General features: G+C 41.4%; 2 protein-coding genes across 3 annotated transcripts in view; both read right to left on the reverse strand.

Moving 5' to 3' along the window:
* CARS1 (cysteinyl-tRNA synthetase 1) overlaps positions 1–9,720 on the reverse strand; it is a 43,546-nt gene extending 33,826 nt beyond the window's left edge. The window contains exons 1-3 of one of the 2 annotated variants that reach the window (XM_031055054.2): positions 9,630–9,712; positions 3,691–3,936; positions 626–717 (exon numbers count right to left, since the gene is read on the reverse strand). In XM_031055054.2, the coding sequence (XP_030910914.2) occupies positions 626–717; positions 3,691–3,936; positions 9,630–9,654 (363 nt within the window). In that variant the 5' untranslated portion in view covers positions 9,655–9,712. Of the gene's footprint in view, positions 1–625; positions 718–3,690; positions 3,937–9,629 lie in introns of both variants that reach the window. The other variant, XM_005141324.3, reaches the window with a different exon arrangement.
* Positions 9,721–9,964: 244 nt separating this feature from the next.
* Positions 9,965–20,722, reverse strand: LOC101875353 (tumor necrosis factor receptor superfamily member 6-like). The gene is made up of 11 exons (XM_013130727.3): positions 20,686–20,722; positions 20,278–20,500; positions 18,929–19,025; positions 17,939–18,070; positions 17,641–17,752; positions 16,987–17,060; positions 16,232–16,327; positions 15,195–15,229; positions 12,039–12,365; positions 11,523–11,571; positions 9,965–10,691 (listed from the first exon to the last, which is right to left on the reverse strand). Exons 2-11 carry the CDS (start codon positions 20,311–20,313, stop codon positions 10,396–10,398), a joined length of 1,254 nt encoding a protein of 417 aa, XP_012986181.2. The 5' UTR covers positions 20,314–20,500; positions 20,686–20,722; the 3' UTR covers positions 9,965–10,395.
* Between the last annotated feature and the right edge of the window lie 631 nt (positions 20,723–21,353).

Here is a 21,353-nt window from a genome sequence, read left to right on the forward strand (position 1 = left end):
AATCATTTCACACATACTTGGATACTACATCCCATGTAACATTAGTATTATTAATATTCCCACTCTTTCCCAAAGGACCTTCAAACAAGACCAGAAGAATTTTACCAGTTTCTATTACACAGACAACATCTAAAGAAAGAAACTGTGATTTTATTCTATTCACATTGCCTATACTTGTGTGCATTACAGTTGAACCCCTGGCTATTTTGCATGATTGTAACTTGCAATTGGGAAGTACATATAATGCCACATATGCATACATACACTTGTAGTGTATATTTATTGTGTAATATAGATATAAATATATAACATATATAAATATTATATACAATTACATATTAAAATGCATCATATACAATATTTGTATTGTGTAGTACAATAATATCCAATTTATAATATCTAATATAGAAAGATACACAAATCTATATAAAAATATTATATTCAAACACTTGCCCAACAAACACACATGACTGACCCAGCATCTCTGGCACGTGCTTGTTAACATTCTGCAAAATACAACCCAAAAGCCTGTGTACTGATAGGGTAAACACTTAAGAAACTAATATTTGATGAATTCCCTATTTGTGTTTCCATGGAAACCTCCACTTTTCTTTCGTTTAGTCACCTTATTGCGAGTCAGGCTGTTGTAGAGGCACAGCCTAGAATGTTTTGTTCCTTCAGGGGGAGACCAGGGTGGCTGCACACGCTTGCCTTTACCTAGGGGAAAGAACAGTTTAAAGAGAACTGAAAAGACACTTTCCACATACAGTTTTACAATACAACACTTTCTCCTTATCAAACTGTTAAGTTACATCACAAGGAAAAAACCCCACATAAAATTAGACAAAGCAGCTTCAATCCTAGTAATCCAAATAGTTGTTTAGAGCTTCCTACAAAGCCACTGCATTATTTAGCTCTAGTTTATTTTCTACTTTCTGACTAGCCACTGCTAGTTTTTTAGAGCTTCCTACAAAGCCACTGCATTACGGAAGATGGTAAGTGATATCTGTTGTTTAGAGCTTCCTACAAAGCCACTGCATTATTTAGCTCTAGTTTATTTTCTACTTTCTGACTAGCCATTGCTATTCACTTTTTACTCAAGTATCAGGAAAAAGGTATAAAAGTAAGAGCATACAATTCAATTAAAGCATTAACAAGAACTTTGAAATATAATGCATTATTAATTCAGTGTTACGACAGTCCTGGGACTTCTGCAAAGCCACTGATATTACTGTGACTTCCTCTCACACAGAAGTTGCAAAAAAATCACCAGAGACCAGAGTTAGTCTCTAGAGCCAATATTGACAGAGTATGTGTACTCAGGGTGAGAGGGACGGGAGACAGAAAGGCTTAGAAAGAGCCTCAGCTTTTTTATCATACATTGTTGCTATGCACACAAGCCATATTTCAAAACATTTACCACAAGAATGCTTCAATTCAGCAAAAGGCTAAATTTTGCCATTAAAGAGAGTAAATAAAATAGAGAGTAATATTAGTGGCAACATTCTTGCTTTCTTTTAAAATTTTAAGAAGTGACATAGATGTTAAAGGATTTTTCAACCAAAGCATGAGTATGCCATCCGTCAAAGAGTTGCAGATGCTCTGCACAGGGCTGCTTACAGATGTAATGATGTTAAACTAATTATCACATTAACTAGGAATGAAAGCAAACCAGGCAATTAAAAAATACAGCAAGGTTGCCAGCTTAATACACACAGCACTGTCTTTAGGAATTCTTGTGGTATGCCATTTTAGTTGCAATTAAAATATACAAACTATCTTTTTGGACAATAAAACGCCTTTCTGGTCCTGCATCTAGGGTGCTCTTCATTGACTGTTTCACCTGATATCTTTGTATGAATTTTTGGCTGAAAACCTCTAAGTATGGCAAACTTTCATGTATAAAAAAAATTAATTTCTTCATCTTCCTTTCTTGAATAACTGCCTAAATAAGGGAAAAAAAATTAACTGCAGAACTCTGTCTCACAAATGGACTCCGTTTAATCTCTATGTTACAAATCCACAGAAATGTGTTTATTCTAAATATTGAATTGTATCAGGTACTCCTTAACAGAATACCTCAAGTTCAGAAGCAGTCTATCCATAACACACATCATATACCAAGGTATATGTTTACTTTTTGATTTACAAAGATTACGCTAGATGCTTAATTGCGGCTAACGTTTCCCTCAGGGAAAGAAGCCTATGTGGGTTAGTCTAATAAAAGATAAATCTGTAAAGCTTTCTTTACTTAAAACCACACTAAACATAAGGAAAAACCCAGATACTGCACTGTAAAATTCCCAGCTTGTGAGTTAGGTGCACATTATATCCTCTACATAGACACCAAGGGCAAAGTAAAAGGCACACTGTTTAGTCTGTTCAAATATGTCTCTGCCAGCTACAGTCTTTCTCCTGGTTGAACTGAAGTTCATTTGCTCTAAATCACCCCATGAGCTCTCTGATACACCTGAAAAAACATTGATAAAATATCCAAGGTCTAAGACTGGCAGATTCACGTCATTTTCATAATGACCACTGCAGAACACCATTTCAGGACTTCTGATGCATACACACAGATCTAAAAGATAACAAAACATAAGTCTTCAGAAGGAGAGACTTAACATTAAAGATTCTATGGACAGGAAAACAAAAACCTTTTCTCTTATTGCTCCACCCTGATCCATGAAAGTCTACAAAACATTTTGGTTAGCAGCGTTAAATCTGCTATTAGAGCCAGCAGCATAGTTGAGATCACTGAACTGCTGAAAGGAAATCAGTAACCAGAACAAGCACATGCAGGTACACATGCATATACAGAATCTACTCGCAGCAGTCTGATTTTAACTGCTGGTCTGACACGAATTGAGGACATATCCTTGTGAGAGGATGGCACTGGTGTAATATTAGTCAACAATCATCAGCAAAAATGACAGATATTATGCATTTGTTAGTAGGTATTGCAAGCACTATACAACAGCTCTGTGGTGCTGGTGTTATTATTATTATTTCATGACTACCCAAGTAAGGATCTTGCTATAGAGCAATTAAACTAGGCTAGCTCATCAGAAAACAACTCAGAAGAGTGATGCAGCTCCCAAAAATGCCAGCACCCATGCTTACACAATGACCTAGATTAACCACTTAGTATTTCCTCAAATCATTGGCAAGGACTGAATTGCCAGGGTTAAAAAAGAACCCTAAACATTCTTCTTGAAATTCAGTGTTAATAACAACTGTAAAAGGCAGTTTTCAGTTTACTTCGTAATGAACTTGCATATTATATAACAATTATTTAGTTATAATTTCAGGGAAAAAAAGCGAAACAAAACAAAAAAGTAGATTGAGCAAACCCTGACATTTTAGGGAACAAGCTAAAACACACACGTTCTTTTACAATCCAGTGGCTGGCTTTTTAAATAAAACACATATAATCAAATTCTGTACACTGAGGTATTTTAAAGTCAAAGAAATGTAGAAACAGAGATTTAGCAATTCAAATAGGCCAGGATATATTCATTACACAGTAACTGTATGCACAAAGCATTTCATGACCTTGAACACAAGTCGATACTGCAAATTTTAAAGTGTGCAAGAGAGTATAAAAGGGAACTTCTAGGAATTCTCAGCAATAAAAACAATACAATGTCAGCTAGTCTATAACCTGCCCATCAGTTTCATATTACTCACTTGTTTGAAGTTTACAAGGCTCATTTTTTTCACTGCTGCCATCATAGATTGCTTCTATGTGTCTGTACCACCGGACAACATGGATATACTGGTCCACAGGTGGCCTCGAAAACTTTCTGAATACCTCCACATCTGCATGTGAAAATGTGAACCCCTGGATATAACTACGAGTGCTCAGGTACTTGTTCAAAGCCTTCACCCTGGCTTCCTCTTCACTAATGCTCAGAATAAAACTGTAGCTGGAAGCTGTAAAGAGAGGCACAGGACATTTGGTCAGCATTAAAAGAAGGAGATCCCATGACCAAAATATATCCTTATACTATACATCTCCCCTCTAAATTAGTTCTGGCAACTGACAAGAAATTTGAGAAAGTATATTTAACATAAGCTACTGGATAACTATATATTTCCTATTCATATTTCCTATTAAAAGGATTATGTTCATGCTGTGGTAAGTTTTTGGAGATATCTTCACAAAGAGTATGAAGGACAAAAGCACAGGTCCTTTTCATGAAGAAATGTTATCTACATGAAATTGGAGAAAATTCTTCACACACAGCAAACCTAATCAGTCACACTTTTCCACACTGCTAAAACACTCATACTGTAATTACTTAATTATTATTAATTCTGTACACTGTGTATAGGCTGTGAATATGTCTACTGAAGATGAACACATCCTCAAAACTTTACATGACCAGTGCCTGCATGCAAGCTCCCAGAATGATGCTCACTTACTCTTACTTGCTCTACAACTCAAAACTTATGCTGTTGCTGTATATTTACATACCTCTCCTATGCCCCTTTCTCTCCTCAGACATATGAATAATATTTTAATATTTTTCTACACAAATGAACAGAAAGGATATTAGATTGTGCTCCTCCCTTGCAATTTTTTAATTCCATGATTTGGTGTAGAGGCAATACAAGTTCAACTGGATTCCATCTTTACAAATGTAGGGACACAGAGCAGAAGAAGGGTTCTGTGAGTTAGTGGGGATGCACTCAGCAACTGCAAGCCTTCTCAAAGTCAGTGGGTATGAAGTAGTAGGTATGGAGTACGTATGGAGGCTATGGCATTTGAGCCAGCACAGACACTAAGTAAAACTAGCATTAATTTTTCCTACAGTGATTCAACATCTGTAACTCCATTTGTATTCACAGTACTGTATAAACATTAAGCCAATACCCTGCTTAGGTAGTGAGCCAAGAAGGTAATTTAAGATGTAGTCAAGGTCATAGCACAGTGAAGCAAGTGGCAGTATCACAACACCTGTGATCACAACACACTGCTCCCTAACCCCGACAGAGACCACTGCCACAGGCACTGCTCCTTACACTAGTACAAACATTTTCTGCACGAGTAGCTCCCAAAGCACTCCAAGCATCCATGGACCAGCACTCTTGGAAAATGAAGGATGGAAGTAGATAAGGAAGTGATGGCTAAAAGAGGATGTGAGGAAAGGCAGAACTGAAAGTTTTCCAAAGATCATCAGTTAAGACTTCATGAGCAGCTCATTTCCTGTCAGGAAATACGTTACTAAAATATTCTACAGGAACTCAGGAAGACAGGGAAACAGCATCTAGATATCAAGTATGTCTGTGTTTGCCCCTTTTGAATGTAAATGAGATACAGTGCCACACCAGCAGAACTAATAAAAAGGGCAAGTGATTATAAAAATAATAATTAAAAAAACCCAACCCAAAACCCTAAGGGCACAAAAGATATCTAGAATTCATACACAAAAGCAAAGTCAGATTCATGCAAAGTGTCAGTACTTCTCAGTGGCTATGCATGCAATTGTTCAGTATAAATAAGGAATAACTGTAAATAATGGTTCATAACTAGACCTTATGTGCTTGCTTTTACCTGGCTGAATGTGATTACGCTTTGGCTCACATAGTTTTACTATAAACTTTTCAGGCTCCTAAATATTTACTGATGTTTATCATCATAGAAGTTCACATGTTTATACGCATGAAATAGTTCATTAATTACAGAAACCTAAGATATAAGTCTTCCTTGAATGTCAATTTTGTATCCATGAATCATGAGAGAAGGCCAAGAAAAAAAAGTACTACAAGAATGATCCATGTAGAAATTAAACTATATCTCAAAGAAAAGATCTTTAAAGATCTATGGCAAGGAAAGCAGCACTCAATTTGCAAAGTATTATTAGGGTTATTATGACCATTATTCACATACCAGGCTGCTAATGGGAAGCAGATCACTGTATCTGAAACAATGTAAGTGCTTTCCAACCACATCTGTAAACCAATCTAAAAGGGAAGCTGCATAAACTAACATACAAAGATGATAGAACTCACACAAGCTACTTTTGGTAAAGAGAGAAGGCAAATACTGCCTGTGAATGTCAGTCCCAGCTCAGCCCTGATAAGCAGAGCAACCAAAATTACTTTGAGAAATCTTGGCACACACATTAATACTTAAAATTATAAAGTTTGACGTTATGTCTAATTGCAAGAGTAACAGCAGACTTGAAAGTGTAAAACATCAAAGAAACCAGTTAGCCCAGGAGACCTAACAGGAAGATGTCTTTACGTTGAGACTGATTGCTGACTCAAATTCACCCCAAACTCACATCCATGACTGCACACCACAGGAAGCGCAGTACAGCATGAACACACCTGAGCAGCTGCCAACAGCGTTTCTTAGGGCACAGCAACAGCTCAGCCATAGTACTCCCCAGCTCCCAGGGAGTACCAATATGAGTTTCCCACATTAGTTTCACAGGCTGCTGTGAAAACAAGCTCCAAACTTGTTTTCTAGACTCACAGCTACTTCTAAAACCATGACAGCTAGCTTAAAGCTAGCACAGTTGTGTTCTACTCTCTGCTGCTGTCAGATGCAGAGATAAAAGCAAATCTGCTGTGTTTGAGAGTGCTGAGTGATAAGTGTAATTCTGTGATAACTCTGAGCATCTTATTTCAGTAATACAGAACAAAATAATTCTCACTCCTAGCATTCTTGTGAGTAGCTCCAAACTGGACTGAACTAACAAAACTAAAGCTCTTCTGAAGCACAGAGTGCTCTCCTGGGAAGAAAGAATGAATATGATAACATGATCTTTTGGAAGGCAGTATACCAGAAGACCATTTCTTTTCAAGCAAAAGAAATCAGTGAAAATTATACATAAAAGTCAGTTCTGATTTCATTCACATCACTACTAAACCAAGAACAGTGAATTTACAGAACTTTTTTTTTTTTTAATCCTGTGATTCATATTCTGTAGCACCTGTTCCCTCCTCTCAGTGTCTCTCAATGCCTTAATTCATCACACACTTCCATGAAAATATTTCCTGGTACCTCTTAAGTGCTTCAACCCCTCTGCCCACCACTTCAGTACCCTCATCCTAACGTACAACCCATCTTTGCAACTTTATGAAAAAGGCAGTCCACCATCAAATGTAATTCATACTAATCAATGGATTCAAAACATTTTGAGGTAGAAGGGCCAATGGATGTATACAGGCCTGACTTGGTTTTTACCCCTGTTGCTGTAGGAAATCAGACTAAGAAATAATCCTTTCCTCTGACTACAACCATTTTCCCCTCCCAAACCAGAAAAATTATAGACTTGCTACCACTCAATTGCATTAGGAATTGTCTTCTTGACAACAAAACGCAGGAGTATTACAGAGCTGTTGCATAACACTGAATATTATTTCATGTGAATGGAATGATCCATAGGCATCAAATTATATGACTATTAAGAAAACAAGCACTGAGCATGAGTATTGAGAGGTAGCAAAATAACCTCAAAAAATCTTAAGAATTAATGTTAATAATGTAAGACACCCCACCCCCCCCCACGAAAAAGTTGTTTCAAAAGAATTCCTCCATAGACATTAGTTAATACAATTCTTATACAATAATCGCCACTATTCAATCTCTTTGGGCAGTATAATTGTCACATATTCTTCTGTGTAACCTATACAATATCAAATTTGATGGAAATTTTTCACTTTTATTAACCTGGAAATGAAAACCTCTGTTCCTTAAAAGTGTTGACAGCAAAGTAAATACAGAAAAGCCATACAGTAGGCAGTAAGCTAGCTAAAACAAAAACCAGGGAGTTACTTTGCTTCAGGGAAAAATTAGATTTCCTGGGCTTTCCTGAACCTTCTAACCTTGAATTAGAGGACGACTGAAATGTTCTGGGATTTCTGCAGAGGCATTCTCTGAGAAGTGATCTTATGACATTTCAGAATATTTTAAAATTTATTTCTCTTCAAACTTGGCTTTCTCAGATTTGAAAAAACTCTTAAAAGGTAAGCATAATACGTCTCACTATTAATATGGCTCCAAACCGGCCATCATTCTGTCTGGTCACTCCAGTAGCTTTGTAAGGAAGTTCAACTATCTGCTCAGTCGAGATGTATTATTATCCTTTTCCACAAAAATTTCAGAATAATCGAACCAACGCAGCTATCCCATCTGTCCAAGACACAGCATACACGGACACAGAGACACAGAGGACTTTCAAAACCCACACACAAAGATATAGAGGCTTTAGAAGAGCAGGGATTTTTAACATGAAGTATCCCACCAAGGAAGTGCTTATCAGCCCTACTCACTTTAGCCCTGCAAGTTTCACTTACGCTTTTCCTGCACTAAACGTAGCAATTACAAGTTCAGTAAAAAAGCAAATACCATTTGCCCAGTAATAAGCATAACTAAAAAGTATCTTAAAGTGCACTTGAACTGAGCCTCCAGTGGGGTTTATTTTGACACATACCTTAACTAAGACACTGAAAACACATCTGAAAAAGCCAGCCCCTTGACAAGAGTGTTTCCAGACTCCCTTACATAGGGATGTTACTTGTGATGAACAAAGAGCAAAGCAACATTCAGTAACAAAGGAGCAAAATCTTTGAATCTATAGATCCTTAACTGGAATGACAGAAATTTCCAACCCCTTAAGTACTATAATGGTATTTCATACCTGTATTACTGGTATTCCGAGTTTCCATTTGCTACAGTAGTGCCAAAAATTATAGGACTACCCCGGTCCTCCTTCCATATGGAAGAGTGTAGTATAACCCATCATTAAAACATGACCACAAAAAAAAAAGTCCGGAAAAGTCAAAAAGTTCAGGCATGAGTTCAAGGAAGAACACAGATGACTAAAAATGACAGTAAGGGAGACGGGCAGGTGAAAGAGAGCAGATGATGTGGTGATCAGTGCACAACTGCCTAAGCGATCTGGCAGCCACCTAAGATCTCTTAGAACCCATCAAGCTGCAGAACAGCTGTTTCCAAACATCAGTACTGAGAAGATCCAAGGTTTTTTTCCACAAATCACTACATGTCACCACTAACCTTTACATGAGTGATTAGACATCATGAGATTTGCCTCCCATGGTCTCACAAGGTATCGGATCCTCCAATCCATATGCACAAGTCTAAGATGCAGCCGGAACTTAAGGATCCATGTTTCCCACTACCCCATAAACATCCAGACCTAGCAATGCACTACACTTCTAACTTCTCGCTCCCAACAACCTCAAGTGGCATCAGGAGCTGCTTGTGTCACCTACCACCAAAGGGGCAACCACGCAGTGATGGGTATGAGGGACTGATCTCACACTTCGCCTCAGCCCCAAGCATGTCGTGAGGACTGACTACCCCACACTTCAGGGGCCTGCCGCGGCGGGCCCCAAGGGACACGTTGAACAGTCTGCCAGAGCACGGCCCCATCGCCCCCATCCGCCATTCCCACCCCGACGCCAGAGCCGCCGTGACAGGGCTGTGGGTCGCCGGTTCCCCCCCCGCTGCCGCCGCATGACGTCACGGCGCCCACCTCACGCCGTGACAGCAGGCGAGTCGCGACGTCAGCCCCCCCGGAGCCGTGACAACGCCGGAGGAACCCTCGCCTCGCCTCCCCAGGCCTCCCCAGCGCCGGTCTCCAACCTACTCTGCTCGGCGGCGGCCGCTGCCATCCTGCTACCTCCTCCCCTCGCTCGGGAGCTGATGCAACAGCATGCCCGGAAGCGTCGCCTCGCCCCGCCCGGCCCCGCCCGCTTTACGCTACTTCCGACGGGCGCATCGCGTCACCACGGCAACGGGGGAGCACCGCCCTCCCACCCCCCACCGCGCTCACACCGCCCTCCCGCCTAGCGGGCGGCCATTGGGCTGTCGTCGGGGGCCGTGCTCACCTCAGGAGTGGCCGTTGTGTCTCGGGGCTTTACCACAGCCGGGCTCCCTCCGCTACACCTCCCACCCGCAGAGAAGGTCCAAGACAACCCCAGCTTATGCCTCAGCCAGGTTTTTATTGCTGTGCTTCAAACGTAACAGTTATGTGCCAGTACAAAGCGAAACACAATTGCTCAGGAAACAAAGCATAGCAATCTTCTCAGAAAGCGGCAGCCTCTTTGCTCCGACTGCCTGGTCTCAAAAAAAAGCATGGCTTTGCCTCACACAAAGGGAAAACACGAGCGGGAGCTCCTCGCTCACAAACTGGCATCTGGCGCCTGAGTTTAATCCAACTCAAAAGACCTTAGTGAACATCTCAACCAGAGCCCGTGTGAACACTGACAGCGTTAAATCACTTCCAGCTCCCTGTCTGAAGGTGAGGATGCCATGCCACCGCTTTTCCTAGCGGTTTGTTGATGTCCTCATTTAAAGGAAGTTTGTAGACATGTATATGTACAAAAGAACATTATCCAAGTTTGCTGCAAATATTAATCTGTGGCTTCTATCTTATTTATAATATTCTTACTTTTTAAAGTGTTCAATACATTATGATAAGCCCTGGTATCTACTTGCCTTAACTCATCCAGTAGCTTAATAATAGACTGTTTCTCCCCCAGTGAGTTTTTCCAGAGGAGGAGCATCTGATAATATTGCTCTTCTATATCATTAGGAAAGTTATGAACAGTTTTATTAATAGAATTTTCCTCCAGATGTTTTCTCATAAACCTCTTCCATTTTTTCTGTGGTACTTCTTCTATAAAGACCAAATAGCTATCACTCAGTTCTGAAAGAAAAAACACAGAACACACATCAGCTTAAGAGTTTAAAATACAGACTTTTTTCATAGTTAATGGACTTGCTTTCCCGTTAATTTTCAGCCAACACATGCACAGACCAAACAGCAGCAGCAAGGCCAGGTTTGGCACCTAAGAAGCTGTGGGCCAAGTAGGTTTCTTACTGAGTGGTCTTGAAAGAAGCTAAAAGTATCAGTCTACATACTGCAAAAGCAGTCTCTTAAGACAAGACACCATTCAGTAGAGATGGTTTTGAGGAAGCTTTCATTGTCCTGCACATCTTTATTTAAGCATAATAGGGCTACTCCCTAGGCTCTAACCCCTTCGCTATGTTACTTGTTAGGTTTACCATGCCAAGACCAGTATAAGCAAAACCCATTGCTTGGAGATCCAGCACACCAACTTGCTGTGTAGAGGTAAACGTATGGGGATTCAGTGTAGTCTTCCATGTGAGCAGGCATTTGACAGAAAGATATCCTGCTCTGACCTACACCTCACTCATTAAGGCAGAGCGCACTGCTGCAATGCAGACTTGTTTAACACACAAAAATTTTGTACCGTTCTTATTCTTAAAAACATGACTGCACTATACACTCCTGTGCAGAAAAGCCATGCTTTATAAAATAGAACAATTCATCACAGGTATTACAACCCCTCTCAAATGTAGTAATAATCCCGTTTCATCATATTTCACAATAAAGTGAAAGCCTTATAGCTTTAAGCAATATTCATTGGCCTCCCTACACTATTCCTGAAGTAGACTACAGTTAACAGAAAAAAAAAACCAAATTCCAAGGACTGCCAATTTAAGGAATACTCACCTTTTTGAGAGAGATCTTTAACAATTATTTGACACTGTGGTTCTCGTATCTGTAACGCAAAGTTGGACTGTTACTCCAACACATCAGACCATGCCATTCATGATTGTTCCTGAGCCATTTGATAGCTTACTTCCACAGCACACACACCAATTAAGGGGGAAGGGAGCAGATGTCACAGCACAGCTGAAAGTATTTGAATAAAGAAAATTGAAGCCTGAAACAGCCATGCTACTAGCTCCAAAGGGAAGCAACAAGGCAACACACATTTGCTGCTATTGCAGAAGAATACCTTCTCTATGAATATTGATCTAGGAGATGAGAGAGGCAGAGCAGGATAAGCGAGGGACCGAAGTTTAATTTCCCAAGGTATCACTTCCCATACTTTCTATTACATCCTTAAGGCAAAGATGCCTGTAAACAACATCCATGACTCATGGAATAGTTAAGTACTCAAGTAAGATTCTACACCTATCAGAGAAAATACAATGATAGCTACACACACACACACACACTTACCATATGATTTGCTGGCATCCTAACTTTCTGGCCTTTAGATGGGGCATTCTGATGAAAAGCAGGATTCTGCCCAGTCTTTCCTGGTCGTGATGACTCAGCAATCCTTCTCCAGCACCTTTCTACCTGGCGCTTCATGCCACACAGATTGGTGCTCCTCTCAGAGAGTACAACACTATTCTCTGGTGATGTGTTTTTCACTTCCAGGTTAACACTGGTTTGCACTTGGCCTTCTGGGCTCTCAGAGTTCTCATCATCTGGGTTGACTGTGTTGTTTGCTGGTGCCTCCACTTCTGGTAAAATAAGGCTTTCAGTACTGCCCTCAGACTCCTGCAAAGAGTAAGAACATATTTCAAGGCCAGGCTGGATGGGGCTTTGAGCAACATGCTCTAGTGGGTGGTGTCCCTGCCCATGGCAGCGGGTTAAAACTAGATGATCTATAAGATACCTTCCAACCCAAACAATGCTAGGATTATATGATATTTTATATATTTCATAGGTAAGCCTTCAAGGACAGTCTGTAGGAAGAAAACAATACCTGAAGTCACCAGATGTCAGAGAAATCATAGGAGAGCTGCTAATTTGGCAAAGTTACAAACATGCAAAAGTTACAGCTTTGATAGATGTGGACTTCAAATAGTTTCCAAGCCTAAACTCTCTACTTTGCTGACTGTTCTGCTGCCGCTGGACTGCAGGGTAAGGCTCACAGGTTACCACCACAACAAACACAGGAAACTTTTCTTAGTGTTTTCATTGACATCTATTGCTGCTTTCTCCTCTCCTAGAATGGCAAGTATGCACCCTTCCTGAGGCAGAAGGAAATTAAATTGCCTTGCCACACCTGAGCTGACTTAACAACAACAGGAGCCTCAAGCCTATCATTGTATCAAGGCTGATGCTCTCAGAGTTTTTGTCAAGCTGGAAACAGCCTATCAGCTTCCTGTAAGTGCACTAGCTTGGGCTTTTTTTGGCTGGATTAGCTTTTCTGGCACATTCTCAAACTAGAATAAGTTGAAAAGAGACAGCATCAGTGCATTTTGGGGGGGAAAAAGAGGGATGCAAGTGAGAAGAGCTGCATCATTTTTAGCATTGTTGATACATTAAACAAGCATATGGCAGGGAGTATAGCTCCAACTCATTAAGAATAGCACAAGTACAAAGCAGACCACCATCTAACTACTGCATCACCTAGTGCTAAAACTGGAAAGCTATACTTTCTTTTTTAATGTAGAAAATGAGGGCAACAAGCAACTGTTGTTCCAATGGACTTGTGTTTAAGGTACAGTTCCACAGGATCATAACCCAGTGTGATTTCTGTTTGCACGAGGTCAGTGACCCATGCGCAACACCACCATGTGGCCAACAGACATAAGCAGGGATGTGAAGGGAACCACCCCATGCATCACTCATGTAGTTGTACATCATTGTCGTTGAATCCACTTTGTGTAAGGGTGCAGACAGGTTAAACAAGTTGATACTATTTATACAGTATAGTTCTTAAATAGGTAACTGAGCAACTGAAGGCACACAGCATAGCTGACTAATAGCTGCTGCTCTATTTTAGAATTAAGTATTAGCAGTAGGTTTGGGGTTGGGTTGGTTTGTTTTTAAACAACAGCATAAATTCAATGGTACTTCGGGAAGGACAGTGTGTTGATGCCACACCTGTTCTGAGGATTGCATCAGTGTAACTCTCCTTGGCAAATTAGCTTATAGTTATAGTAGCATGAACAGTCCAAGTAGGCAGGCACTGCAATTGAAGTCCGTGACAACTTTTGTATCAGAGCTAAGCATCACCATATATCAACTTGTGACTGTATTATTTTACTACCATTTTTTTTATTCAGATTAAAGAGGTGTTAGATTTGCCTATTCCTATGCTGCAGCATTTTTACCAGGTTTTCTGTCACATTTCTTCATCAGCTTCTACAAATACATGAAGTACTGCAGATCCAGCCAGTTTGTGGGGGAAGAGACAACTCAACAAAAACCTATTTGTGATTCATGTATTTGAGTCACTTATAGACCTTAAAAAAATAAGATTTTAAAGTGATGTTTTTAACTTATCTTTCAATTCCATCTCCCCAATCTTCAAGTATTTTTGATGTAATTAAGCAGCATTTAATTATTTGAAATGTCTAACTAGTAAGATCAGACAAGAGCTCACACATGAAGTAAATAGTGCATGCATTGTATGGGCGACAAGAAAGGCAACAGGAGAAGGTGCTGTACACATGCTACCAGAGGAATGTGGATGTTTTTTTTTTACAGATCATCAGGACAAATGCTTGTTTTGCAGCTTGGTGTTACACATCATTAAGTATACTAGTGAAGATTGAGCTCATTTTCCCCCTACTGTAATGTTGGGAGTGTAGCTTCTGAATAGACTAGCTAAACACAAGCTAGTAATGTATTTATCTTGCAAAGTGCTAGACTAGAAATAATCTTTAGTCTGAAACATTAAGGTTCTGAAATAGTGTTTGCCTGCAGGAGGCCAGGGTGAACTTGGCTTTCAAGTAAAACATATACCAGCAGCCAGCATTAGCTTGATAAACCCTTTTCAGGGATTTAATTCTGAACAGCTAGTATGCTCAGAACCCTGAACCCCTTGTCTTATGGGACTCTATAGGACCAAGAAGTCAGACTCCCAGGTCCTGATCTGCAGCTTATACCAAAGACTCAGTCACTTCCCTGGATAAAGAGAAATCAGCCTTATGAACAAATAACATTGTAGTCAAAAATGCAAGGGAAGCTAGGACACCACTCAGGCAAGTGATAACTGATGCTGCCTGGGGCATATACACATGAAGCAGCAAATAACTAAATCGAACCAGGGCATCAGTTGGAGACAGTTTGAAGTGAAAGCTTGCACTTAGCCTATTTTTTTTCCAGTTTCAAAATTTCTTGGGCACAGGCTCTAGAATGTTTCCAAGGGAAGTACTGGAAAGGTGAACTGCAGTGGGCACATGCAGCTAATGGACTCATCAGGCCCTTCCTAACTTCTGGCCCTGTATGACTCACAGCTTGTTGCATCCAGGAATGCATCCTATCAGAGGTCTATGGTGAGACAAAAAAAAATAAGAAATTGAGAGCTGTGTATTAAGTACAATTAAGCTGCACAAAACTGAGCTGAAATGCTTGGATCCATCACATACTTACCAGACCCTTCTCTGCATCTTTATCAGGTGAAGCAGCTGGAAAAACAAGAAAAGTGTCTAAGAAACTTTTAGGAATTGCAGCAACTTAACCATAGCTGAATTCACACAAGACTTTGTGTGCTAGACACACCTGTAACAAACACAAAAAAGCTCCAATACAAGCCATTTAGTTTTCCTCATCTATCATGTACTTCATGAGTACCACCCTTAGCTTTCAGCAGCAGCACAAACACTATGCCTTCATACAGGGAATGAAGTATCCCACTTGGCTAAATACAGACCACATGATGCAGTTAGGCTTTTTAGCCACGCTTCCATTCCTGTACCTCCCCACTTCTCCCACCTCCAGCTTATGCTTCTTAGCATTTTTGTGGGCTACTGCAATACAACAGAGAAGGCAGAAATTGTCTGTACTTTAATACCATCAGTATAATATAATTTGAATAAATTACCATTCAAAATGCAATAATTTTCCACATTATTCTAACTAAACTAGTTACAAAACCATTTTAATATGCAATAGTGGAAAGAAGTTTGAGGAAAACATCTCCACTTCCAATTAAAAACAAATAAATTCACACATGACTTTATCAGCCTAATGTTCATGTTAAGATGTTCAAGTGATGAAAGGGCAAAAATTTGTAGAAAAAAAAATCTCCAGTCAAACACAAAGAAAGTGGTTAATGTTCTAATTAGTTTCTACATTTTGCCCAATACATCTGAGCTTGTCCCCAGATTTGTCTTCCTCTTTGCCAATACAGTGTAAGTAGATAGGAAAAGTGCTTTTAAGAATGCTATGCTAACCTGGCTTTTAAGCAAAAACATCTGTTAAGCAAAGTAAGGAAGCTCACAGGTAAAGTTAATGTATTTCATTTACTGAGCAAAGCTAGTCACCATTATATGAGTTAATTAAACTGCATACTAATTGAACTAGAGCTGAAGTTGGTCCAATATAATTTAACACAAAAAAACTGGGACAGCCTTAGTGCACACTTTGCCTAGCTCTGGAAAGCTTGTAGATAGTAATCAAGCAGTTACCTTTATTACACTTTAGCCGTCTACATAGACAGAACAGCAAAAACCCCAGAGGGAACAAACTTATCACAATAAAAATCCAAACATGAACTGTGCTTCCTGCAATGGAAAAGCGAATTAAAGAAAAAAATAATCAGTACTCCAAACCAGATATTCTGAAGCCCAAGTCTTCCCTACTGCCCTAAAGAGCAGACCAAGCTCAGCACTAGAACAATGATTCAGCTAGCTCATATTGGAAAAAGCACTGGGCCTATCAGCTTCCCAGAAAACACAAGTACATCACACATCATTATTCCAAAGGCAACAAGGGACTTTGTACAGAGCTGTGATTCAGCTCCTATGAGGCTTTCTGAGGAGACATTTAAGACAAGGGGGAAAACATGTACATGAAAGATGGCAGCAAGCTTTGGGTGCTGTAGTGTCGATACTCTCGCTTCCTTCTTTAGTCTGGTAGAAGCTATCCACCAGCAGGAAGGAAAGCCACTCCGTATGCTACTACCCATAACTTTCCACAGTGTCACTACTGCAACTTTGAAAACCCTGGCAATACATGTAGCTTTTCATAGAGTAAGGTTTAAGACAGTTTACCACTCCAGCCTCTTTGAGAACTTGTCTTCAGCAAGTAATTACCAAAACAAACTACAGAAGCTCTTAAATATGTCACAGTAATGGAGCCACTGTTTCACAGGCTGCTCTGGTGTCATTATCTGAAGCCAACAACTCAACAAAACAAGTCAAGTGGTATTTGTGTACCAGACCTTGATCAGGTAAGCCACATCCTAGGTCCATAGTGGCATTGCAAGTCTGCACAATTTTTTTTCCTTCCGGACACCTGAAGTAAATGGCAACACAGGGTTGTATCTATATTTCCAGAACAATATGCAGCTCTGCCCAGGCAAATCTTTTTTGGGCAGAGCTTAGAGACATGAATAGAACATCTGTTAGAAGTTCACCTTCAAACAACCCAATATAATACTGGAAGATTAAATAGAAGAAAAACAGATAAAGCTCATGTGCCTTAGCCTCTAAGGGGCACGGGAAAACCACACAAAGTAGATGTATTATTCATGCACAATTAGTTTCCTTCAACAGATGGTTCTACCTCCTGAAATTTTTGACTGGCTGATACAAATCTCATTCAGTTGTGTATATGGAAGAGCAATAATCTGAAAAAATTAAAAGTGTAAGATTACAGCTATAAGCAACAAGAACCACAATACCAAAATCTGTATCTTTCTAGGTCTCAAACTCACATATTTTGACATTGAAAATCTAAATGCATGAATAATGCCATTTGGTTTCAGAGCAATTATTTACTGCCTAATAACATGGTTTAGGTATTGGCACAGATTTGGCTACAACTATACACATTCCCTAGAAGGAAATAAATCACGTTTATTCATTAAACTTACATTGTACTGCATTTATGACATATTTCACAGCCCTCAGCAGGGCAGAAATACCCTTGTTTGCATCGGCATTCAGTATCATGTGTTGGAGTACAGGATCTCAAAATTGTCTGATCTAAAAGTAAAATACAAGTTACAAAAGTTGTGACTCTACAACTGTGTAAAAATTATACCCATGCCATAAAGATAATTTATAAGTTCAGTATTCTCAATGGCTGGAAGTGCAAAAAAAAGCCATAGGACCAGGCTTACCACATTAAAAAGGGGGGAAGGGTTAAGGTTTCAAAGTGGATTTTGGTACCATCTTTGCACTGTCTGCATGACAAGCATTCATCCAAGCCGTTCTCATGTGCGGTATAACCTACTCCTTCGGTGCAAGGGACACATATTCCTCTCGAATGCGGAGCTCTGCAGTGCTGAGCAACGTAAGTACCTGTGGAAGAGGAGAATCGGCAGCAAAGGGTCATTTCATAGGCAAAGGACTGCAACAGAATGTTACAACACAAAGCCATTTTTTATGAAAGTTCAACCTTCTCTTCACACGCGAGCAGTCTGCCATGTGAAGTGAATGGCACAGCAGGGTCAGGAGGCACGTCTGCCGCTCAGACAGGAAGTTACAGCAAACAAGGCATCCTGCCAGGCCTCCACCGGGACACATGTAGGGACTAAGATGATGCAAAGCCAGGATCATCCTCTCTGAAGGCGCCTGTAACACCCTCTCTTCTCCTTTGTCTGAAGGATCTCTAAATACACCCAATATCCCCCTCAGTACAGTAAGGGCAGTGTGCTTCTTGGCACAGAGCTTGTGAAGTCTGCACACATTGAGCAAGGAGGGGGGAGGAAAGGCAAACCGAAGTTTTACTTGCAGATACAGAAACATCCAAATTCTACGAGGACCCTTTCTTTAAGACAAAAGAAAAAAAAGCCAAAAAACCCACCCCAAACATCCCCCTCCAAAAAAAAAAAAACCACCACAAAAACCAACACCACCAAAAATGAACAAAACCCATAAAAAAATATACCACAGAAAAACCCAACTTTGACCACTCCATCCTTGGCAGCAGCATGCAGAGGTTTCCTGGCTCGCTCTTAAAGCGCATTTCCCCATCATTACCTATTGCACAAGGGGCTTCAAAACAGAGCCCTGCCTTAACAGCACCAAGAAGCTACCACAGCTCCGACCAGGCTTACATGTTCACCAGATTCAATGTAAAACCAACAGTGATGCAGTCACACCCACGGGATAAAAAAAAACATGCCCGGTATCAGCTACGACGGCTAGAGGTCTTACCTGCTGGACAAAATACACAGCAGTGATCTTCGGCTAAGTACTCGCCATCCCCACAGTGTTCTGCTCCTCGGGCTCCAGGCATTACCAGCAGTGAAACCTACAGTGTAAACAAGCAAGTGCTGGAGTGATTCATTCCCCCAGGACATGATAAACATCTCAAGGTTCCTGTGAAGACTTCAATGAAAACACATTCAGAAGTTCAGAGAAAGCCACAGAGGAAACCCAAACTAATTTCTGCTAAGTGTGCCTCTCTCAGTGGTAATTACAATCACAAAACTGGGGTTACGGCTGTGGCTGGGAGGTTTAGGCAGTCGTTGCCCCATATCCCAGCCTTGGTTTTAAACTCTTTTTACCAATTCACTGCAATTGAACTTCAGAGGCCGAAACCTTGCGTTAGGGATTAATTTCTCCCTCCTCGCGCCTTGTTAATCCAGGAGGATCAGCGTTTGTCTTTCTCCAGCTAAATGGAGGAAACGCCCCACAAACTTCATCCAACATTTCTCACTGGCACTGTAATCTTCAGAAGAAGGCACGCAGTTGAGTCACCAACAAAAAAAACTTACTGTGGCCACAGGAACATTAGGAACTCGCTATACTTTAATTTTATTCTGATGTTAAGAGCCCCGGGGCCGCCCGACCCTCTCCGACACCCAGCTGCGAAGCGACCGGCGCGGAGCTCGCTCAGGTGCCGTGGGTTCCGGACCACCACTACACATCGCTCAGAAAAAGGGCGAAGCGGGGCAGGAGGAGGGGAAGGGACAGCGGCGGAACCTCCAGCCGCTAATTGCCACCGGCGGCCAATTTCCAAGCTGAAACCGAGAGTCCCCGTTCCCCGACTCCGCTCTTTCAGCTCTCTCCCCGGGGCACGGAAAGCCTTTTCCACAATCGCAGAGTTGAGGAAACCAACGATTTCCCAAGCAGACTATGCATAGGGCTACTGAAGAGCTCACTCCCGGCTTGCAACTTTCTTTTTTTCCGGGAGGCAGCGCCGGGACAGGCGACACTTGCCCCTACCCCGTCGTGAGCCGCTGGTCCCGCACCCCGCAGTCCGGGGCTGCCTTTACACCCGCAGCAGCTGTACTTCCTCACCCTAAATTCAAGGAAGTGGTTATTAACTCAGGATTCCCGAAACCAAAGGAAAAAGAGAGTTAAGACAAGTTACTAAGTTCCTTTGAGGAAGAGTAGAAAACCCCGTGAGACTCCTCCACATCACTCCACTGGCTGCGGCCAGGTACCAGCTTTACCGGCGGCAAGTGGAGGACGAGCCTCTCCTCGCAAAGAGCGAGCACGACCACAGATGCTCTCACCTCCCCAAGCCCGGCACGAAGCGGCGCAGCCCCAACACTTACCAGCAGCAGCAGGCCCACCATCCCTCCGGCTGCCATAGCCGCACCTGCCCCACTCCAGCGCTGCGCTGCACTCAGCACAACCACGAGTCCGCCGGAGCCGATTTATAGCCGCAGCTGCGGAGAGTGAACAGGCCCCGCCTCCGGGCCCCAGAGCCAGCCGCAGGAGCCCTCCTGGGGGCAGATGCGCAGTATATCGTTGTTTAAGCCCGTCCGGATAGAGAATCTTAAGAATGAAACCCACGGTCTGAGGTAAGGACTGACCAGTAACTAAAGTATAATATAGAACTACTACTACTACCACCAATAATAATAATGATAAGGGAAATACCAAGGGGAGAGAATATAAAACTAAAAAGGTAAAGGAAAAAACCCTGATAAACACAAGTGTTGCACAACACAATTGCTCACCACCTGCTGACTGATACCCAGCCCGACTTGATCAGCAATCTGGACCTTCCGGGTAACTGCCCCCAGTTTATATACTGGGCATGACGTGCTGTGCTATGGAATATCTCTTTGGCTAGTTTGGGTCAGGTGTCCTGTCTCTGCTTCCTCCCGCCTTCTTGTGTCCCTCCCCACTGGCAGAGCAGGAGACTAAGAAGCCCTTACCACAAAGGTAAGCACTACTGAGCAACAACTAAAACGTCTGTATCACATAAAACATTTTCGTGAACAGCACTGTTCTCAGACTAAAGCCAAATGGAAATGCGTGTCCCAACAGCACACTGCCGACCCACAGGGGTCAAGGAGCCCCACGTCATGCTTCAGGAGATGCAAAACCTAGTACCACATTTTACACGTATTAAGAGCAGGAGGAAACCACATTAGGAAATTGTCCAATTCATGTCTCCCCACCCAAAGCTCACATGCTGCTGCTGGGCTGGCTGCCAATGTATTGTGAAAAGGAGGAGCAAGGAGAGTATTTCTGAACGTGCACAAAGTAGGCACATAACTGGGTTTCTAAAGCCCTGAAAGGGTTCTCAGCTTTTCAACAGAGAAATTACATTTCTGACCATGATTTTCCTCAGGAATACCTTTTATCCTCTATGTGCACATAACTGGCATGTAGGAACATT

Source organism: Melopsittacus undulatus, chromosome 4, assembly GCF_012275295.1.
Source record: "Melopsittacus undulatus isolate bMelUnd1 chromosome 4, bMelUnd1.mat.Z, whole genome shotgun sequence".
Lineage (NCBI taxonomy): Eukaryota > Metazoa > Chordata > Aves > Psittaciformes > Psittaculidae > Melopsittacus > Melopsittacus undulatus.

Excerpts from the sequence above, each read along its gene's own strand:
- LOC101875353 (XM_013130727.3), bottom strand. The coding sequence starts at position 20,313 with ATGGCAGCCGGAGGGATGGTGGGCCTGCTGCTGCTG. Across the intron at positions 16,328-16,986 it reads ATGTGGCTTACCTGATCAAG|GAAGCACAGTTCATGTTTGG; the intron begins GTCTGGTACACA and ends TTTCCATTGCAG. Across the intron at positions 15,230-16,231 it reads ACGGCTAAAGTGTAATAAAG|CTGCTTCACCTGATAAAGAT; the intron begins GTAACTGCTTGA and ends TTGTTTTTCCAG.